Source organism: Dreissena polymorpha, chromosome 7, assembly GCF_020536995.1.
Source record: "Dreissena polymorpha isolate Duluth1 chromosome 7, UMN_Dpol_1.0, whole genome shotgun sequence".
NCBI classification, from domain to species: domain Eukaryota; kingdom Metazoa; phylum Mollusca; class Bivalvia; order Myida; family Dreissenidae; genus Dreissena; species Dreissena polymorpha.
Genome location: NC_068361.1, coordinates 22,216,178 through 22,239,916, shown reverse-complemented (window position 1 = coordinate 22,239,916; position 23,739 = coordinate 22,216,178). Strand labels below are relative to the sequence as shown.

The following is a 23,739-nucleotide window of genomic DNA, read 5'->3' as shown; positions in this document are numbered from 1 at the left end:
ATGTGATTTTATGATGCCATTTAATATTCGTTATAAAATCAAATCAATGATAAAATGTATACGATGTAGTGTTTATTTCTAACAAAAAATGAATGAAACAAAACACATTTTATGAAAAATCGCTGTAATTGTTAAACACAAAGAGGGGGACAAATCTTCGTTTAGTCCATGTGGCAAATCTCGCGAAAATAGCAAAAGCAATTGAGCATTTGTGTTATATTTAACTCTACTATTATTTCAAATTTCTCCATTATATCAGTCACACGTAATGCTCGATGCCGATACATTAAAAGAAGTAACATTTTGTTATTGGCAGTTGAAATATTTTACAGTTTTGAAAATATAATAGTTATTTAAACAACGTTTGACTCAATGACGGCCAAAGCTTTAAGCAATTTATTTTCAAGCAATTTTGATCGGACTTACAAAGGCGTCAAGAAACACCTAGTATTAACATTGATTTGCCTGAGGTACATATTCAGCACTAACATTAGATTTAATACTGGCATAATTTAAAAGCACACATTTTGCACATTAATAATTATATATTTAAATTTCTGATCTATCTCACGTCAAGCTACGAAATTGCAATCCCACTAAAACAATGAATTCTACACAAATGGAGTTTTAAATTTATTTCATGTCGAGTCCAAGTCTAAAAGTCGGTAACAATTTGCTCTCGTTTATTCTCCCGCTATCCGCAAACAAAAAAGTTTGCCGCAAAGTTGCGGCAAAGTTGCTGCAAAGTTGCCGCAAAGTTGCCGCAAAGTTGCCGCAAAGTTGCAGCAAACATTCTCTTTATATAAGGGATCTCTTCTGATTGGTTCATTGGTTCATTCAAGATTGTGAGCCAAAGATTTGAATTTGAAATTGTAAACATAGATCCACGCAGGACCTGTTACTGGTTTGAAATGTAGTTTTAGAGCAATGTTTGGACTTTTTTAAGTTAAAGTTTTTACAATATCCTGAAATATTGACTTTGATGAATATTCTTAAACATTTAAGTAGAATGTGGAAATCAACACTGTGTGTGTCAACAAGTCTAAAAGAGGAATTCGGTGAGTTATGAAGAGGCCCTTTTGGAAATACTTTGAACTATTAAACAGGTTTGTATTGTTTTTCTTGAATGGTTTTCTTATAATGTTACGTTTAATGTAATGATATTGTTTAACAGTTTCAAATACCTGTTGTGGTGGATGATTAACATTTAAAATAAATGATTAAACAAATTGTCTTTGCAGAAGGTAACATAAAAGACATAAGTCAGTAAAAGGTATATCTATCTTACAAAACCAACATAGTTGTAACAATCAATTGCTTATTCAGTGACCAAATGAAATGGAAATGTAACCAATACTTAGATTTATTTATTAATAACTACTTTGTCACGAAATGAAAAGCTTTTTTTCACTTACATATATAAAAAAAGCTATTGCTATTCTAACATTTACAAACGAAAGGCTATATTTGTATGCTTGCAATTTAATTTACAGAAAATTCACCATGAGACAACTTTGCAAGAACTTTGCGGCAACTTTGCAAGAACTTTGCAGCAACTTTGCAAGAACTTTGCAGCATAGTTACCGCAAACACCCATATGCAAATGATGTTTGCAGGAACATGGCAAGAACTTTGCGGCAAATTTGCAGCAAACTTTTACCATGTAAATTAAGTTTGCGGCAAAGTTGCTTCAAACCCATATGCAAATGAAGTTTGCAGCAAAGTGGCCGCAAAGCTCATTTGCATGGTAAAAGTTTGAAAGAAACCATGTTTGCGGCAACTTTGCTGCAACTTTGCTGCAAATTAGCAAGAATAGTTTGCAGGAGGCCTTTTTTCGGTAAGGGGTTATTTAAGTCATGTACAGTTTGAATTAGATGCATTATCTATATGTTTATTTGCGAATAATTGTCTGATGTTTAAAAAAAATACTTAAAGACAACGTAATTCAAGTATCTGGCGTTTTGTTAATACATACGATCGATGTCAGCTTTTCTTCCAAAAAAAATATGAAGGTGTAACGTATCACGACAAACGTGTGAATACTAATCTTTCAGCACTAAACGTGTTTTGACAAAACGTTTAGTCTCATTATCAGAATGAGCAAATTTGTGAATATTTTAATTAACTAGAATAGTGTTCAACAAGCTAACATGATTGTGTTCAATGCATCTATCTTCAATAGTTCGTACACAATTTGTATTGAAAAACGATTTGTATACAAAAAATGATAAACGGCCACGCTATTATTCTGATGTATCACCAGTCAAGTGGCGTTGTACAAATATTTCAAGTTTGATAGCAATACACTCGTTGCTTGAAAATGTTTAAAGATGTTCGACCGGTCTAACCTTTGGAACGTTGTTATTTACATACAACAGATTACACGATTTTCCATTGCACAAACATGCGTGTTGTAACGTATTACAGTTGTACTTTGAGTTGAATTGTGCAGTGTGTTTGTGCATACCAGTATTTATTTACTAAGCTGCTTAGTAAATAAATAAATAACTACATAAATATATAAATAAATATATATATATATGGCTCAAATAATCTTAAGAAAATAATTGTGAGATTACAACATCTGATCTAAGTAAAACAGCTGCCGGACCAAATAATAATAATTTAACCAATAAAATATATAAATCTACTTAACATGTATCATTTTCTGATTATAAAAACAGCGATCAGAATCTTTTCACTTAGTAGTATACTTATTTTCACAGTAAAAATGTGTTATATACTTATTTAAATTACAAATCAATGCTATGTTTTAATTGAAACAGTAAAATACGTTATCCACGTTATATTCGCATGAGAGTTTTCGCATTTGAGCAAAAACAAAATGATCATTTTATACATGTAAACAATACTAAATGCAAGCTCCAGCTCCATACATTCCACTTATCAGAAACTTCTGTAACAAGCATCATATATTACACATTCCAGGTCGACGTTATAAATCTCAGAAATAAGCCGTCATACATGGTGAAAAATACTAAGTACTATACGTGTTTCTCAAAACAGTAGGTACATGTAGTTTTTTTTAATAATAATCAAAATCAATCATTAATAAATTAATTAATATTATATATACCAAAACCGTTACATGTTATTTGACTTAACGTTGAGTTGCAAATGTGTCGTATATGCTGTTAGTTTACTTGAGTGAAATATTAAACTACTACCTTGCGTGTTCGTGAACATCTTAATATAAACACAAATACAACGCATGCGGATAAGTGTTTAATCTGTTAGCGAGCAAACATAATTGTGTAAATTTATACCAACAGTTTATACGACACGAATATACAGGTATTTTCTGATAATAACATTCCAAAAATAGGCAAATATTTTTAAGTTTGGATATGTTATGCATTGCTGCGTGATTAATGTTTATACCGTTTATTAAACATAGCATTCAGTTCGGCAAATTTGAAGACGCTTATCTTACATAAGTTAGGTAATATTGAATTTCATCACAGGAAGAACATACAATTGTACAAAGCATTTAAATTACGCAAATGTGTGTATTGCTTTTATTTGAAAATAAGACTACTACATAGTCAATAAACAATGGTCCTCCATGTGTCATTCTAAACGAGTTCATTTAACGAAATATAAAAACTGTGTCATATTCTGTTATCCCTTAACCCATTATGCCTCGTTCCCTTTAAGAAAAACGTTCTAGTTCGATACCCAGTTGAAAGTTGTCCGACTAATCTGAACTGTAACGAATTATTGCATGTCTATGATAACACTATCAATGCGGTGAGTAAAATGGGTATATAAAGAACAAAATTATTAGCATAATACGAAAATATCGGTCTACACATGCGGCTTAGTCACGTTATTGAGTGTTTACATCATTATATTAATCGTAATATCAATTGAGGAATAAATATTATATTTCAATTACAAGTATTTACATTTGTAAACACAAACTCGTGTAGACATTGTAATCATAGACTATAGAAGGTTGTAATTTGATAGTTTACTTTAAAAGTAATCATGCATCAAACATGTTAACATATATATACCGCATGATTTTATCATAACGTTAATAAAAGTACGATCATGACAAATCTAAGTTGCCTATTATCATACTTAAGTATTAAGAATGTTAGGCGGAAGACAATAATAACTATTATAATGACGATGCCGATAAAAGTGATGATGGTGATGCAGTTATTGATGATAATTATGACGACCATGTTGCGATGAAGTCAATGATTGTGTTGGTGGCGATAGTGATAATGATGACGATGATGATGATGATAATAATGACGATAATAATGATGATGATGATGATGATGATGATGATGATGATGATGATGATGATGATGATGATGATGATGATGATGATGATGATGATGATGATGATGATGATGATGATGATGATGATGATGATGATGATGATGATGATGATGACAATACAAGTGATGAAAGTGATGATGGTGATGCAGTTATTGGTGATAATTATAGCGACCATGTTGCGATGAAGATAATGATTGTGTTGGTGGTGGTAGTGATGATGATGATGATGATGATGGTGATGACGATGATGATGATGATGATGATGATGATGATGATGATGATGATGATGATGATGATGATGATGATGATGATGATGATGATGATGATGATGATGATGATGATGATGATGATGATGATGATGATGATGATGATGATGATGATGATGATGATGATGATGACGATAAATGTGATGAAAGTAATGATGGTGATGCAATTATTGGTGATAGTTATAACGACCATGTTGCGATGAAGATAATGATTGTGTTGGTGGTGGTAGTGATGATGATGATGATGAGGAGGAGGATGATGATGATGATGATGATGATGATGATGATGATGATGCTGCTGCTGCTGATGCTGATGCTGCCGCTGCTGCTGCTGCTGCTGCTGCTGCTGCTGCTGCTGCTGCTGATGATGATGATGATGATGATGATGATGATGATGATGATGATGATGATGATGATGATGATGATGATGATGATGATGATGATGATGATGATGATGATGATGATGATGATGATGATGATGATGATGATGATGATGATGATGATGATGATGATGATGATGATGATGATGATGACGATGATGATGATGATGATGATGATGATGATAATGATGATGATGATGATGATGATGATGATGATGATGATGATGATGATGATGATGATGATGATGATGATGATGATGATGATGATGATGATGATGATGATGATGATGATGATGATGATGATGATGATGATGATGATGATGATGATGATAAAAGTGATGAAAGTAATGATTGTGATGCAATTATTGGTGATAATTATAACGACCATGTTGCGATGAAGATAATGATTGTGTTGGTGGTGGTAGTGATGGTGATGATGATGATGATGATGATGATGATGATGATAATGATGATAATGACGATGATGATCATGATGATCATGATAATGATGATTATGATTGAGGTGGTGGGGGTGGGGATGATAATGATGGTGATGATGATGACGATGATGATGATTGTGATTATGGTGGGGGTGGTGGTTGTGGTAGTGGTGATGGTGATGATGCCGATGATGATGATGATGATAATTCTGCTGCTGCTGCTGTTGCTGCGGTTGCTGCTGTTGCTGCTGCTGCTGATAATGATGATGACGAATTAATGCGAGTAAGTAAATTCATAAATACATAAATGACAACATAACACAGGGTTTAACGTTTATAAACAATATAACTTTTTTTTAAATTATTTTCATATGAATCTGGCATATACATATTGATATTCCTCTTGCTGACATCTTTAAAATCATGAAATATTTAATCTCGTTAGTAATTTTAATTTTGACCTATCGCAAACTTGTCAATGCCAAGAAAATAAATTATATCTGAAATCAACAGGATATGCTTCTTTACAAATGTTCAACATATTCAGTTGGTTATAGAAAATAAAGAAATAAATGCTTAAGTAAGCTCCGTATAGCTCTGTCACATACATTATTTATGATAACATTTTGCTTTGTCATGATTATTTGTTATTTATGTAATTGGCATACTACCTCTGCTCAAAACCAGATATCTTTCATAATTACCAAAACGCCCTTTATTAACAAGTTTATGTTGTTTTTAAGTAACAGTGAGCTGACCTTTGACGTCTGGGTTAAAAGTGGTCGTACAGGTAAGATTTGTCTAATTATTTTCAGTCTTTATTTAGAAATGGCGGAAACATTTTTTTGCAGAAGAATGTACTAGGAAGGTAGCCAGTCGGACGAACGGACCTAACGTCATGATGGACGGGAGATAAATATTGAGTCCGGTGTAGGGACGTGGGAGTTATTACCTAAGAATAGCAAGCACCTATCGTTTAGAACAATGAGGTGTTTTCACAAATTTTATTAATATAAATTATATAATACGCTTTTACCGTGCTTCTGAGAGTGGATTTACTACAAACAACAATTTAAAGAGCCTATAGAGAAAGCTATTTCATTTTACTATACCAAAACCAGACATAATACATATGCATCGCACAGAAAACGTTTCAATGTGCATCGTCATATTTACCCAAGGGTTGATTTTTAAAGGTTATGAATGTTGATTTCTTTTTTATATGAAAGAAAGAAGACATATTCTTATTTATTTTGTAAATCTCTTTTTATTATGTAGTTATTTCAGATTGATTTATAGATGAACAATGGAAGGGATTTTCATACAGATTAACATAACTCCTATAGAAAACTGGACGTACACAGTTTTATCTTATATTAACCTTTTATCAGAAAAAAATCAGGTTTCGTTCTATTTTAAGTAACAGGGAGCTGACCTTTGACCTCTGAGGAAAAGGGGTGTTGCAGATTAGTTTCATGCAATAGTCTTCAGTTTGTGTTTAGAAATCGCGGAAACTTGTTTGTGGAAGCATGGACTGAAGGGTAGACAGGCGGACGAACGCACGGAAATACATGACGGAAGGGGGTGTCGGTGTAGGGACATGCAATGTACGAGTGTATAAAATCCCGCTCCTTTCATGTGGATATGTGTTGCACAATACTGCGCTTTCATGGATATGTATTAATTTATATTGTATATTACGCTTTAACTGTGCTTCTGACAGCGGAAGAATACAAACAAAACATTACAGAGGCTTCATAGAAATTTATTACATGTACAATTCCAAAACCAGACAAAATACTCATTGTAAGAAATAAAATCAATGTGCCAAATCATATTTATTTATGAACGGATGGTTCAAGGTTAGGAATGTTGATGGCTTTATTATTTGAAAGAAAGAAAGAAGACATATTATTGTCAATGTTTGAAAGATCTTTTGTCCGATTTGTATACTGAAAATATGTGTATAGATATGTTTAAATCAATAATTATTATCGTTCAAGTCATTGATATCAATGATAACTATTCTTTAGATCAAACAATTTACGCCAAAAGTATTGTGATCATCTTTTTGCAACCATTGACATGGACAACTGTACACCAATAAGTAAATACACTTCTAAAATAAATTAAAATCAGAAAATCATTATAAAACAAACGGACTAGACAATGTTAAACACAAATAAACTATACATGACACATGCAACGATTTGTCATCTTAACATACAAATACTGGTAAATATAACTGCGATGGCGACCTAGTATATAGGTAAAAAAATAGTTTTTTAGGAAATAAACTTCACTGACGATATAATTAAAGTAACACCGTATTGGTTTTACATCGGACCTTCACTTCACTGTAATCACTACAATTGATAAAGCAAACACTTTTAAGTAAAGACGTATCACATACAGCTTTTTTGTGTTTTTGTGTGTATTTATGTAATCTAAATTCAGTCTGTCTAATAGATTTGTATATTGCATTATATTTAACTGTTTCATTTACCCTGCTTGAACTTTAGTATAAAGTTACAGTCGAAAGTTTGTAAAGATGGTTTTTATTGAAACCAAAAATAAACTCACGTGTGCATGTTTTAGATCATTTTCATGTGTGATAAAAGTAAGCCATATGATATGTGTAACAGACACCAATGCAAGATGAACGTATGACTATTTATATTGTTTATAAACATATTGACAATACCATTAATGTGTTAATATGGCTTGAATGATCACACGAAAAACTAAATAACGTTTTCAAATATTATTTTGGATATTACCTTGATGTGCACTTAACAGTTAAATAGCGGGTGTTTGAATGTATTAGCGGGTGTTTGAATGTATTAATATATTTCCTTGGATGTGTTTAAAAAAATAAAATTTGATGTGGACTTCTTCTTGGTTTATTCAGTAGGAACAGCCTCTTAAATGGTTTTGATATAGCATTTGATGAAAGGAAAGAAGTGCAGTCATTATGAGGTTCAATAGTTATGATTGTAACACATTCACATTTTAGGGACTCAGTGAACAGCCGCATTTGTATGACATATCAATATGTAATATCCAGACACCGTTTTACGATTAATTTGATAAAGCCCGCATATAATATACGAAGTGAATAACACACGTGTATGTATGTTTAATTAGTTAATCATAAGTATTCTCATTAAGGGACTACGTGCTTTTCTTGTGTATAAGGTCCCTTGATTATTTTCCACTGTTTTGTCTTCCTTGATTAAACGTTGAAAAACGTTGGAAATGAAATGAAAAGTAATATTTCTCTTGTAGTAGGAATGTAATACACTATAAAATGTTTCACTTTACTGCGAACATAAGTTCACGCTATTAACCTGAATGCAAAAGTCCGATTAACAGCAGACAATACCCTACCGTTGACTTATAATAACTTTGGGACATTTGAGCTGTTCATCTAAGTACACACGTACTTTTAAAATCAAGAACGTCTGTACTGTTTTGTAATCCTAATACGGCATTTCGGTTTTCTTTTGTTTGTATTCACATATATAATATTTCCATGGAATACTGCATTCAACGTATTAGAACAACATATCGATAAATAAAGAATTCATAGACATTCCAAGTAGCTTACCCCCAATATTGTCCCCTTTGTCTCATAGCCATTTTATTACATAATTCCTCCAATTCAACTTGAATATTGATTATGCAAGACATATTTGGTTTATATCTAGATATACATGCCTTGTAACCTATGTAACTTGTTTTGTTAGGTTATAAGATCCCTATCAAATCGGACAAAGTTGTTAAATAAGTTAAATAAAGGACACGAAAAAAAATTGTGCTCGCTACCAATTTAATAGCAACTAGATAGCCATTTCCGTTGAATAGACAAATGCGCAGTTCTAAATCATTATTTAAATTGGCTTTTAATGTCTACGTCTTAATCAACCTGGGTACACAATACTAGACTACGGGCAATTAAGTTGCAGTCACTAACGTGTCTGCATTTCCAATAATGGCTCATTGTCAGTATGTCTGCCCATGTGTTATATTGCCGGATATTAGGTCGGAAATAGACGATTAATTTGTATTGGTTATCAATTTTACTATAGGAAATGCCCAAATGTAATCTTGGTCGTTTAGATTAGACGTACGAGCATGTCTGTAAACTGCGAACCGCATTTTAGACCGGGCTATTTAGATTCGGCCAGACTTGTGATTTTTAAAGTCGACATCTTAGACGCGAAACATGAGTAGCATACTTCCTCTTAACTCATAATGGTAGTGGTAAAACACCACAACAAACCTCGCATGACGCCCATGCAGCATTGGAAATCCTTGATATTTTTGCATCAATGTTTATGGTGAGTATTCCGCAAACACTTGCATCTATCACGGCTGTACAGTACATAGTGCATGCAGTGCCTCGTAGTTACGTTATGTGTCAGAAACGTGACAGCGTACAACAGTTTTCTTGAATACAAATTAATCTGCTGATAAACACTCATTTACACGAGAATATAAAAATTTCACATAGGGCCTATAACATCCCATTATACATGACGGAGAATAATAAAGTGTTGTTGCTGTTAATAAAAGAAATGATGGTGTTCATAGTTTGCAGAAAATGCATACATACATATTAGATAGTGTGTTTTTCATTTTGAACGATTAACTATGATAACCATAGTACAAACTTGTCAGTACTATTTTCTGCGTACGGTAATTTGTATTCTGTCGAGCGAGTAGGAATACACAAGATTTATATCCTTAGACCTTACCACTTTGTTTGCAGCATCAACGTTACATTGTAAACGCTATTTTGAAATGTTCAAACATTGTCTTTTTATCAACATATGTGGCACGAGTAGAAAATAAACCAAATTCACACCTGCTTAACAAAATATACGGAAGAGAAAAAACATATAAAAGCATGTGCATATATCTGAAAATGAAAGGCAATTTTAATACTACACAATCCCATTCATACAATAAAAGTTGAACACTCACAGTAGTACACATTCAATAAAAAAAACAAATTTCACTTGATATTTATAGCACCAGTCCAAGGCTATTTTTTATAATGAAACTTTTAAATGCACATATTCCCTGCAAAAAAACAACAAATTGAGACTCCCTTCTCTTAAAAGAGCAAACTTATTATGTTAAGCTGTGCGATTTATAAAAAGCAAAACGGGAGTGACCTGTGAAGTAGTTCGACGCATTAAAGTGCACATAGAACGTATACTCCAATCGTTGCAACGTCGATAGTCCGTTTTCTATTGGCACGTTGCGTCGTTCATAAACATTATTAAATACAAAAATATGACGAAGTTTTTATCAGTAAATGAGGGCTTATTAGTATTTTCTCTTATCGTCAGTTTAGTCGAAATGAATTTATTTGCATTTAAAATCGATTGGACTAGTTATGAGGACTAATGCTACAAACATATGCAATATAAAATATGTATCACAATAAGTATCACAGGGTATAGCAAAATGAATATTAATATGTATAATTATTCATAATTTGGTCATAATGGATGTATTAACATGCTTGGAATTTTCCTAACGTTACATGTACCGACTATCGTGCATGTGTGGTATTTAATCACCTTAGGGCGTACAAGAGAAACATAGCTGTTTAAATGTCTGTATGTTTTTATCGCCTGCTGTGAGAAATTCGTGTATATTTAGTTAAAGTATGATCTTCCGTCAGACTCCTTGTGTATTTTTTTATTTTTGGCAATGTTGTATTTTCATTACTTTTGTGGTAAAATACATGCGTTTACTCGTAAATCCTGGCATTCTAAAGCTATGTAGAATTCTTCCTTTTAAAGTAGTTTTTTTTTTGCATATTCATCCAATTCGTTATTGGTTTGCTTACTCATTTCTCTCATATTTCGAAGATGAATAATTCGTTGGAATTGTTGTTCGTAACATATTATAAACAGTCCTTCAAACAGTCGCAATTTGCATATTTAAAACAAGCTCCCAATGTAATGCAGACGTTGACATTTCGTATTGCGCAGAAACTTACCTAGTTAAATCTAAGCATATTGCTCATAAACATGCCTAGTTACAACTTGGACAATTTATCAAAATAATTCTTAGTAATTTCTGATGTAAGTCCCAGTAGTTTACGGATCACTCCCAGCATGTGTCTCAGTCTGGTCAATGGCAATGCAACAGCACTGGAAATTTTAACTTCAATTTTACAGGCTTGGACGTAATCTTATTATTGAAATGATGTCATTTATTCGTGTCTCATGTCTTATTCTTCATCAAATTAAAACTTAACAAACGCACACAACGGCACAGTTTGAAGAGAATACTACCGAAAGACCGCATTGGAACGCACGCTGAAAGTGTTACAACCAGGTTTTAGTAGAAAACAATATTGAAATATAGAAAAATAGTATCACAATATCGCTTATCAACCACATAGAATCCCAGTTACAATCGAACGGCATTTAATATGATGTATGCGTTTATTTTAATGCAAGACTAAACAACAGGTGTGATATTATCAGCAATGAAAGAAACACAACAGCAGATACATTAAAGCAACAGTCACTGGCTTGAACGGTCATCTGAAGGCATAAACCAATCTTAATCTTAGAACATAGTTATTCACACAGCATAAACGTGTCATCATGTAATTCAGGTACAAACCATTAATATCGTTCCAAAATGCTATAATGTCTACAACTTATTTACGTTTGTATAATCCTTAATTGCAGCATAAGTATGTTTTCAATATAATCACAAATATCGCCATATTAGAGCAAATTGGTCCCAATAGAACACACACAAAAACCACCTTCTGCATTTTAAAATAGTTTATTAACTTACCCACCAATAGAACGTCCCCGCCCCCGCGCTGGCAGCACGCGACTCAAACTCGCTGTATTTATCGAGCATCCCTTCTACTTTTTGTTGCACTGCAGGCTTTACGTTAACCGTATCAAACGTCATCACGCGTCGGATCACACTTTCCTTTCTCATTTTTCCCATTAACACTAGAAGGTTTTCCTACACCTAGCTGTGCATATATACTTAATTTATTCGTTGAAAGGTGCTACATTTTCTGTATTGTAAAAAATCTCAACAAAACTGCCTATGTTTTGTCAATTAGAAATACATTTATAATTTACAAGTTACCATAATTGCTAACACAGTCAATATGATCAATAGAAATTTATGGATCACACAATTTGCTTCGCATAATAAGGTTAACGTTAGTTTCGTTATGGAATGGGATTGACAAAATAGGTTTACAAATCAACCACAAATAAGTCAAAGTACAGCAAAAGTAACTGTTCTGACTTATCATGATATTGTTTTTACTTTTATTCATAACTTCTGCGAGGAATATGTCACATTTATGTAAGTTTATTTTCCCGTTCAATAATAACCCGACAAACACACCAGAGTAATTGTTCTTACAGTCATGTAAACTTTCCTTTTAATGAAGGCATATGTACTTTTTATGATGAAGCTGTTGTGTATGTTTTGCATACGAAAACACGTATGAAATACAACAATAATATAAAACATACATGTTTGGTATCGTGAGTAAAAGGCGAAATCGTCTGCATATAATTGATGCATTTACCTCTAGCTGTTCACTTTGTTCACCTACTATAAGAAACGTAGACTGCATGATGTCAAATATGATGTTCGGAGGGGATTTGTAACTGCGCAGCTCGGATATGGTGGACTGCTTCATCTCAAGGATATCGTGCGCAATCTTGTTCAGATGCACGATATGGTTCCTCAAATATTCCGCCTCCTCTATCAAGCGGGACAGTTTGTCCTTCAACCGTGAGGTGTGACCTTGCTTGATGGCAATTTCAAGTTTGTTATAGCTTGCGCCTATTAATTGCGTCCTTGAGACCTAACAAATCATACATGTTTTAAGTTAATGCTCCGTTTGAAGTAAAGCATTAGTTGTGAAAGGGGAACAATTGAATAAGTACATCGTTTGATGACATACAATTCAGGAGCGTGTTGATTGCATGCATCATCATATAATTGACATCTTCCACTTTATTTAAGTTTTATAAATCAATAGATACGATAATAATATCGAAAATTCCTTAATTGAAAGTGTATGCCGGTAAACCCATTAACAATTTAAACATAGCAATGTATTGTCATTATGCGAAAACAGTGTAGTTTGACACCTTAAGTAAAGTATAAGATTTAACTATCGCTTCACACCAAACGATAATTATAAGCATATGTTCTCACATTTTTGGTCCTTTTTATACTTCAGTGCGTCCAGAGCCGCTTGTAGCTCTCCCTTATCTTCCAATTTTCAACTTTTGGAATTTCTCTATTTCTCCTTTTAGTTCCTCAACGCATTTAGTCCATTTTGCTTTTGCTAAAACTGCCACGTTGTTTCTGGTTCTTTTCCCTATGAGATTCTAAATAATAAGTATCATATTATGTTAACACTCTGTAGGATGCTAAATAATAAGCATAATCTTATAATAACACCCAATAATTGATATAGTATCCACAATTATTAGAAAACACTAATATCTCGAAATCAAAGCCTTTGTTAAAATTGCAGCAAATTGCATACACCAAAAAGGTGCTGATATTGATTTATTGTATGTATAATAAAATGATGATTGCATATTTGCCAATTGTTTAGAATTAACGACGTAATACGACGGATTTCTAGTATTTTGAAATCTCTTAACTTTTCACAAAGTCTACACATAAAGAATCGTATACGGACTATGTCTAATCAGTATAAGAGTTATATCTTGCCAATAAAGTATGATTAATTAGTGTATTATGATGATATATCTATATATAGTATGATGATATTGTTTATATATTGCCAATGGCATTTGAACACACACGAACCTCCCACTCTCGTTTCGTCTTCTTTTGATCCGACGTCAGAAGATAATTACAGACGTTGTCGTAATCACTCCTGTTCTTCTGCTGAGCGTGCAAAGCCAAAGCATACTCCCCATTATCTGGCACGGATACCTACGTTGATAAATAATACAACATTATGTTCTACAATATGAGCATTTGTGTTATGCTTGAATTACACTTTTTAAATTGTGTGATATTGTCCACCGAAAACCAGAGAGTGTTGTTATCATAAATATAAAACAGATAGCCTCCTATTATAACGAATTTCAACAACTACAAAAAGGGTGTAAACATTAACAATGCTTGTACATTTATACAATAAAAATATTATACCACAATGCTAAAGCACAAGCTAAATATACTTACCTGGACACTAATGTTGTGAAACGTCATTTTCAAATACTTATGCAGATCTTCCTTTCCTATGGTAGCGTGAAAATGCTCTGTCCGCACAACAATGTCACGAGTTTACGTGAAAATTAAACTCCATTGTCTTATTTGCAAGCATCTTAACAATGCCAGTTTTATGCGACACTGCTTTAATTCCAGCTATTTCAGTATCCATAGTGGGGCCATAACCAACTTTTCCTCGGTTAAACGGCAAAGGTTTGCAGTTTTCCATTGCCTCATCGACGGTTATTTTGAACGCGCACAGGTCCGTGTCATATCCTTATCCTCCAAAATTGTGAAACTTGTATACACAGGATTTTGGAAATCGGCTTCAAAAGTCCCAGCGGTTACCCGTTCGGTTAAGCAACACATAGTAGTTGAGTTGTAAATTAGCATCGATTTCATGGCCTGATTCGAGATGGTTGTAGTAAAGTTTGTAGGTCATGCCCATATTGGAAGGGTCCTCGCACAAAAGCTCAATATGGCACTCTCCAACGGTTGACTGTCAAACATAAGAAACTAGACGTTAAGATTTCGTTTCGTTTTTCGCACTTATTGTTTTTATAAATGTTTACGGTGGTATCGTACTCTTGTTAAATTGTCCAACATATTAGGTACATTTTTTACTTATTAAGCTGAAAATAATTCCTCAATCGTGGTATATTAAACGAGAGCAATAAAACAGAAATTGTATTTTTAGTTGAAGAATAAAACACTTATTTAAAGATATAATTCACCTTCAAACGGCCGCTAAATTTGCTTCGGATATCCACTTTTAAGTTGAAGTACTCAGGTCGAACATACGTAACATCTATAAATTTTGCGAAGTTCCATTGGCAAGATGGAGGCTGCCATCTTGTTTGATCAGGTAACGCTACATATATAAATGCCTCTTGATCTGTGAGAAAGTAGTACTCGATGAAATGCTTAACTTTTACCCCGGATGACTCCACCTCTTTTTCGCGGACCGCTTGTCCTTTAAATAAAAATATATTGTCAATAGATGTCCCGTTTATGTTTTTACCAGAACTATTGAAACTAGTAAAACTATTGTGTATATGACATGCATACGATTAAGAATACCAAGTATTATTCAATATTAGGTGTTGATCATACAATTAAGATTGATGATCATTGCATCGTGCCTCAAACGTTCACATTTCGGCTAAATACAAGCTCAAAATTGACAATGCAAAAACTGAAATGATAGCTTATGGGACAAACAAACATTAGAAAAGCTGAACATTACTAGTTGATTGTTGGTGGTTGTGAGTTCGAGTGTGAGGACAATGTTCGCGACCTTGGGGTGCATGTGTCAAGTACGTTAAATTTTGATCTGCACATTCGAAAGAAATGCCAAGTCGCATATAGCCAGTTAAGAAACTTGCGGTGTATCCGGAAACATTTGACACAAAACTCCATTGATATTCTTGTTCATGGTCTTATTCATTCCCAACTTGATTTCTGTAATGGACTCTTTGCTGACATTCCGGCATATCAGCTGAACAAATTACAAAGATTTCAAAACACTGCTGCCAGGTTAGTAACCTGCGCATCGAATGAAGAACGTAGTTCCAACTTGCTAGAACGATTACATTGGCTACCAGTGCAGGCAAGAATAATGTTCAAGGTGCTTGCCATTGTTTTCCGGGTCGTTAAGGGCACTGCGCCAAATTACCTCCGATCGATGTTCACACATGCACAAGGAAGCTACCGCTTGCGATCGTCAGTATGCATCCAGCTCAGTGCGCCAAGGCATAGAACAAAGATCGCCGACAGGTCACTTGAAGTGGAAGGACCGAAATGGTGGAATGTGCTTCCCGGACATTTGAAATCGGCTGACTCGGAAACAACATTTAAGAGCAAGCTCAAAACCTACCTCTTTAAGCGATTCCATAACACGTAGGTGCATTCATGTAACCTGCAATCTTACTAGATGATATCTCAATCTGTGTATATAGGACGTTTGTTGAGCGCAATAAAATATGTATAATTTTGCGCTATACAAATGTATATGTTTTTGTATTTGTATTTGTAAATCAACTCGCAAATGGTGATACAATTTATAGCATTATCGCATACAAAGGGACAGTAAAACCACTTGCTATATATGTATTGATACCTTATGACCTTTATATACTTGCAAAACGAATATGGAAAAAGACGTTTTTAATCGAAGTTCATCACTATCAGACAGTCATTCAAAACAGTCATTCATTTGCTTAATGATGTTAGATTCAATTTGTTGATTTCCAGCTTTTATTTTAAAGACAATTTTATGGTCATCAGCATAACCGTAAAGGTCAACTGAATAGTTTTGAACAACCCTGTTTAGCCCAGCGATAAACATTGTGAAGATAACCGGACCGGCGCAGGAGCCCTGTGGGACGCCACAGTGTAGTTGCATGGTGTCACACGAAGCATTGCCAATCTTGACCTTCATGGTTCTGTCAGTAAGGTAGGTTTCAATCTACCTGAGTGCAGTGTTGGTAATGCCGAAGTCATCTTGCATCAGCTGAAGAGCTAAGGTAATGTTTATCGTGTCAAATACAGCGCTAAGGTCAATCATCACTACAAGAGTCACGAGATTCAGATCCATTGATTCAAGAATATCACCGTATATTTTCAGCATCGCTGTTTCATCTCCGTGATATCTCCTGTAAGCACTTTGATACTGGGGTAGAAGCTTGTGGATGTCGACATGATTAGTTATTTGTGACAATGCTGCCATCTCAAGTACTTTGGAAAGAAATGGGAGATTGGATACAGGCGGTTACTCTGGGGTTGTATGGGAAGACCTTTCTTCTTCAGTATAGGCTTGATGAGAGCACCCGTCCACTCATTTGGAAATGAGCCAGATGTGAGTGATTTATTTATAATGTCAGTAACAATAGGTATGAAGAGATTTAAGTTATCTTTCAATTGTTTAGTAGGAATAACATCAAGTTCACATGTTGTAGATTTAAAGTTCATTATCAGTTTAGATTTAATTCTCTCAAATTGGCCGAAAATCACTGAACGTTGCATGTGGTAGTCTTGAATCAGATGACTGAATGTTTGGGGAATCATGACGAACAGAGATTTTGTAAAGATTGTCCCGCCAATTGGCAATCTTGTCTGCGAAGAAGTAGAGAAAATCATTGGCCAAAGTGGTATAATCAGTGCGAGGAGGCAACTGCTTTTCCGTGGATCGGCCCAATAAGGTTGAAGTAACCGTGTACAGTTGTTTCACCTTACCTTTCGCCTCTACCTTGGTGAAAGCACCCGTGGAATGGCCTACGACCGCGCTGCATGCCCAGAGAGGGAACACTAGTCGCCACCCACATACACGGCGTTCCAAGAGTTACTTTTTTTTCCTCAAGTCTGTTTCATATCAAAGACCTTGTATCCTGCAGCCTTCGCCCAACCTTCTATCACCAAACATTCTATCTCAGCTTGTCTGAACGGTTTGAAATACATAACATAATTTAGTATCACAACCGTTTAAAAACATCAATGTTAATAATACTATATATTCAAATACCACATATTAATTATTAAGGTGATTTAAATTGGTAACATATTTAAATTTGTTTGATATGTCTGTGTGTGTTGTTGATAACACATTGTAGTAAATTATCTTGCAATCGCCTTTAGCCATCTGTCTAAGTCCGCACATATCGTTAATCGTTCAAAACAAGTAAAATACATTCACACACAGTGTTAATATTGCGTTACCAAACAATGAACTCAAACTTGTGGCTTAAAACGAATATTTAATAAATCGTTTCATTTATGGATAATCGTCAAACGAATTCAGACAAGAAATGGATTGCTCAAACGGATTTCATCGATTATTTGGACACGATGTGTATTACTAGCAATACATTTAAAATACAATGTAAAGTTCTGAAGCCTGAATCGCCTAGTGCTACAAAATTGCTCCCAAAGATGTTGGGTTCTAATCCAGGTGATGGTAGAAAAAAAATTGTTCACTATTATAATAATTTCTCATTTTGCCAGTTATATATTTTAACTTTGCTTTAAAGTACATATTTGATTGAACACATAAATAACTTGTTTAAATGCGAACATTTGGGAACAATCCCTTGAAAGTTATTTTGCCACGCAAGACGACGCATTCGTTAAAACACTATATCCTCTATCCCTATAACTTCGTGCAGCCTTATAAGATCGTGTCCTTTTTTATGACATAAACTTATAAGCATCATTCGAACGCACGTGCCCCAAAACTGTTCACTTGTGTAATGCGAGAATTTCAACAGCCGATAAGAAAACAATCATGAGGGAAAAAAATATGATTTAAATTGTCCGTTTTGTGACCTCGTTCCCATATAAATAGCCTAAACAATGTTCAAAATCTGCACATTTCCTTCACCAGACGGACTCGGCCATGTTTGTAAATGTTTTACCGTAAAATGTAAGGGTAGTTTTCCTAGGAGGCCCGTCTCAAATTTGTATTATGCTCTCTGTTATGAGTACATTGCATTACGAAACAATTAAAGTATGCTGTATATGCGGAAAATTTTACCCCCCAAATGATGACACGAGACCATACGTTAAGATCTGGGCCTATTGCGATACATGTTCTCACTGCGACCATTTTGGATTTTGTCACACGACAACTGTCACAGGGGTGACAGCTTGTTATGCCCCCATTGTGAATAGAATTTGATTTAGCTATTTTCCGTTAGTGAATATACTTCATCTAGACCTCTGAATACAGTTATCACAGTTCATATTTTGTTTTTATGAAGACCAGTTTTGTTTAAACCATCCTGTTCAATACAGTTTTTTCACGAAATTTATCTAAAACAACGCGTATTTATTACAAATAAACACATATTCACAAACACATAAATCGGTTTAACAAATACATCTCAGGGCCTCGCTTTGACGTCATCAAAATCGGCGCACATTTTTTTAGGGTAATTCTGTGTGACGCAGACTATAATGTACATGATTGTTTAAAGGTACGTTACTCCATTATTCGTATCTGAAAACCAACATATTCCACTGTTATTTGTTAAACAAAAAATAAATCATAAAGTATATATCAAGTTTAGTTATTGTCTAATGATTTTTCATGAAATATATGCATTTGCAGTTTAAGGTGCACGAACTTTTAGGTGTAGAGGCTAATAACCACTTAACATACAGTCGAATTGAATCGTATTGTAAGAAAAAATTATATCGTTTTTAATTGTACTAACGAATCATAACATTCATATTCATGAAAAAAAAACTTGGATGTTAAGGCCTAGTGCTTCGATGTTTAAAACGTATTTACCGAGACAGCAGCAATAAATAAGATGTAGTCTTTTAAAAACAAGTATATATAAGTTATCAACTCAATTAAGAAGTTACCAACATGCATAACACGTACTGTACGATATATACCAACAATTAGTAATACGCAATAAAGCAAGTTCCTTCCTCAAATTAAAATTTCTTGCCGGCAAGGAGGTCTTATAATCATGCATTCTTTGCCGGCCCGGACTCATCATTTCCGGCCCAAACAAGGAAAAAGATCATTAAAGACAAATATAATAGGTGTTAACAATATTTTAATATTATTATAGCAATACACACTTTAATATCAATATTTATAAATGCCATTGACAAACAATTAAACTTAATTCTTCTTAATCAAATAATGTACTTCTGATAGCTTCTTTTTATTTACTACAATGAGAGCAAGTTACAAATTCAATTAAATACTTCTTTTCGAGTTTGTTTTATAATTAATGTTTAGTAACTGTATTGTTACTCCTGTGATGATGGGACAGTTCGCGGTAATTTTACAATTTGACTTTTGATTATGCCCAGCTTACGTACGAATTTATCCGATAAACCGGGAGCCAAAACGCACATAGTTGTCTTGATTCCCTTTCCGAAATGAATTCATATTGTAGTAACGTAAGGTGTATTTCGCTCTTACGACGTGGCAAAAATTTTCGCATACTTTCGATATCCGAAAAAAATGCAGCCAATACAAAATTACTTTACATTATTTGAGTATTCGTTAATACTTCAGTAAATTCTTACTTTAGCCTTGAAGCTTTTCTGAAAATAGCTTATGAACTTTCAAATTACGCAATAATTTAATTACCAGAAACGAGGTCTTGCAATATAAGAATCATTTCCAGATTTTTCAAATTATTATCTGAAAAATCCGAGGACCGATGGCCTTTCGGAATGACATTATCAAAAGACTTGATCGACAGCAACTTGTGTATACAGTATGATAATTCACGAAATACATATAAGATAATACTTGTTTTTCAAATGATGATTAGTTTAACTTAATCCAAATGCTTTACTAAAAGGCCATGTTCAATGAATCTTAATTAGGTTCATATATGTAGTTTTTCCACTATTAACTGCAAAAAATGAAGGTAGCTCGGTCTTTTCCGTTAACTTTTTTAATTAAAACCATGCCACAACTTATAACGGTCCTCATGTTTCCAAATGGATTGTGATTGTATTTTTTTGTACATTTTTTGTTGAATTTATTGTCGTTGATTCGCATTAAAATGGCCGATGTGTTAAAATAATGCGACATATGTTGAAACACATATTAAACCTTTTATCCCATTTTCAACGCAACATTGACGGTATAACACGTTGTGGAATATTCTAGCCTGTCTTCAACACTGTGGACTATACCTGTCGCGTGCACGGACTACTTTTCAAATGACGTCATGCGATATGCGCTAAAATGCGAGAAAACTCTAGCTTCAAAATTATACGACCTTCAACCTTTAAATCTAGTCATATGCATAATTTTTCGCCATCCGTATAATGATAGATCAGCTGAAAATGACACTTATTGCATCATTTCCCCCCCCCCCCCCAAAAAAAAAATTGACGATTTATTATAAACGCAACTTATTTCACATGTACATGTACTGTATATCGACATATTTGAATTGTCAATTTATCACATTTTCCTTATTTCGTGTAATGTGCATTGTTTATAACCCATGCATATACTTTTGAGATTTAAGAATGTACAATAAGCCATAAAAATATCGCACAATTCATAAATAATCTGCAATATTTGCTTTCCTATATAATTCACGTTAGGCATAGAGCTGTGTAAAGTATAAGATGGTAAAAATAGCACCACACTGGAATTCGGAACGTCCCATTTTGTACACGGGCATTATACACTCATTTATTTGTTGTGTAATGGAATGTTTTCATTATTTGTGTATTTATATATTAAATTAGACAAATAAACAATTGTACAAGTTTAAACATAATAATGTGTTTATGCAAAAATCTGCAAATGCAACCGAGTTTACCAACGGCTATTATTTGATAAACTGCTCCGGTTCATTTTAACAGCAGTAATGTAGAGTACATGACGTAGCGTGTACCGAAGAAGAAAGTTTATTGAGTTCTAAACTCATTTAAATATAGTGATAGGATGGCATAAGGGTCTTTATTTAACTATTCTAAAATAATTATTAAAGACCCTAGATGCAAAATCGTCAATTATTGAGAAATGGATTATTAGATGGATTTTAAAGGATAATTAAAGGTAAGATACTAGTTCGAACGTGTTTTGCTTTTTTTGTACTTTTGTCGTTCCCTGTTCTCGGGGATATTATTTTAACATGGACGCCATTGATGCATCTAATCACACACGGCATACCCATAACATTATATAAAAAACACGTTCTGTGCGTACTTAAATTCGTTGTCCGAAGTCGGAAAACGTATTGCCCTGTGAATTAGGTCAAATAAAGTGTCAGTCGCTGCAATCGTCTGTTTACTCGTCGAAATTGTCAAGGTCGTCGACATCATTTTGTCAGGAGGCAATTGCCGCCATATTGGATTTTGATCATTTTCTTTCGAAAATAAAATGAATTATAGTAAAGTAAAATCTTCTTTTTGCGGTCGTAATGTGTTACAATTCGGATACTGCGTAAAATTGAATCGAGGCATATGGTGATATTTTTAGTCGTTTTACAGTTTGTGTGTGCATTTTTTTAAGACTATTTTGCGTACCAGAACAAATACATTTATATCACTACACATGGTTACATTCGTTAGATTTTAAGCGCTTTTAAGACTGAATTAAAATTATTGTTAAGGTTATTAGATCTATTTATGTTCAATGTCACGTTACAAAAAAAATCAAATGGGATAAATAGAATACTAGGATTAGCTTTGAATACAGAGAAGTTTATGTTGCTCGGCTCGAACACCGAAAGCGCTCGCCAAGGCTCGCGCTCCCGGCGTTCTAAGCCTCGCAACATAAACTTCTCTGTATTCAACACTAACCTAGTATTCTCTATATCACCCTGTACAATTATCCGTTACATTTCAAAACATCCGGGCCTGAGCGCCACCATGGAAGTAGCATTTGCTCATTTATTAATGCATCTCAAAAAGGCCATGATATTGTTTTGCTACGGTTAGATGACGTAAATGACAAGCAAGTGTGAATTCTAGAAAATTGAACAATGAAGTGGACGTGACTTTAAGCGACTTATTGATTTGTAAAAAAACTTACCCTTTGCGTTCAACGGAATGACACACAAATATTACATATTGAGTTAAAATATATTATACTTAATACACAAAACATGAGCGTTAATAATATAAATTAAAGCTGTAGTTTAAGGATGTTACATTCAATATTGTATCGATTTTTATGACCCCATACTATCAATAGTATATAACGTTATTCGTTATGTTTTCGTTTACAACGTTGAAATGACCATAATTAATGTCGTTATCGTTGCTCCGCAAATTTTTTTGGTCTAACAAAGTATTATGTTTATTTTTATTTATAAGAAAATTGGATCTATTAGTACTTTATGAAAAACGAAAACAATGTACAATTAGAATTTTGCGAAAAATATGTCTTATGCCGAATTCGGCCAATGTAGCTCCAGTCGTTCATGCACAATCACCCAGTGTGGTCAGTAGCTACTTTTCTGATTTAAACTCATATCTCAATAGCGGACCAGCTAGCCAAATATGTCATAAGACCCATTTTTTCAAGACGCTGGTGTTATGATATGAGTGCTAAACGTGAAAAGAATGTAA

The 23,739-nt window shown here is 33.8% G+C and overlaps 2 protein-coding genes across 2 annotated transcripts in view; one reads left to right on the top strand and one right to left on the bottom strand.

Annotated features, from left to right (window-relative positions):
- Positions 1-3,248, bottom strand: part of LOC127837707 (hillarin-like) — a 21,961-nt gene extending 18,713 nt beyond the window's left edge. Inside the window, exon 1 of the mRNA XM_052364984.1 lies at positions 3,189-3,248. The gene's annotated coding sequence lies outside the window, so the exon portion shown is untranslated. The remainder of the gene's footprint in view (positions 1-3,188) is intronic.
- A 12,266-nt stretch (positions 3,249-15,514) lies between these two features.
- On the top strand, positions 15,515-16,579 carry LOC127839525 (uncharacterized). The gene is made up of 2 exons (XM_052367915.1): positions 15,515-15,541; positions 15,926-16,579. Exons 1-2 carry the CDS (start codon positions 15,515-15,517, stop codon positions 16,577-16,579), a joined length of 681 nt encoding a protein of 226 aa, XP_052223875.1.
- The last annotated feature ends 7,160 nt before the right edge of the window (positions 16,580-23,739 follow it).

Bases quoted from the DNA above. Each gene is read 5' to 3' on its own strand.
- LOC127839525 (XM_052367915.1), top strand. From the start codon at position 15,515: ATGGAGGCTGCCATCTTGTTTGATCAG. The intron at 15,542-15,925 runs GTAACGCTACAT...GAACATTACTAG, and splicing joins CTGCCATCTTGTTTGATCAG to TTGATTGTTGGTGGTTGTGA.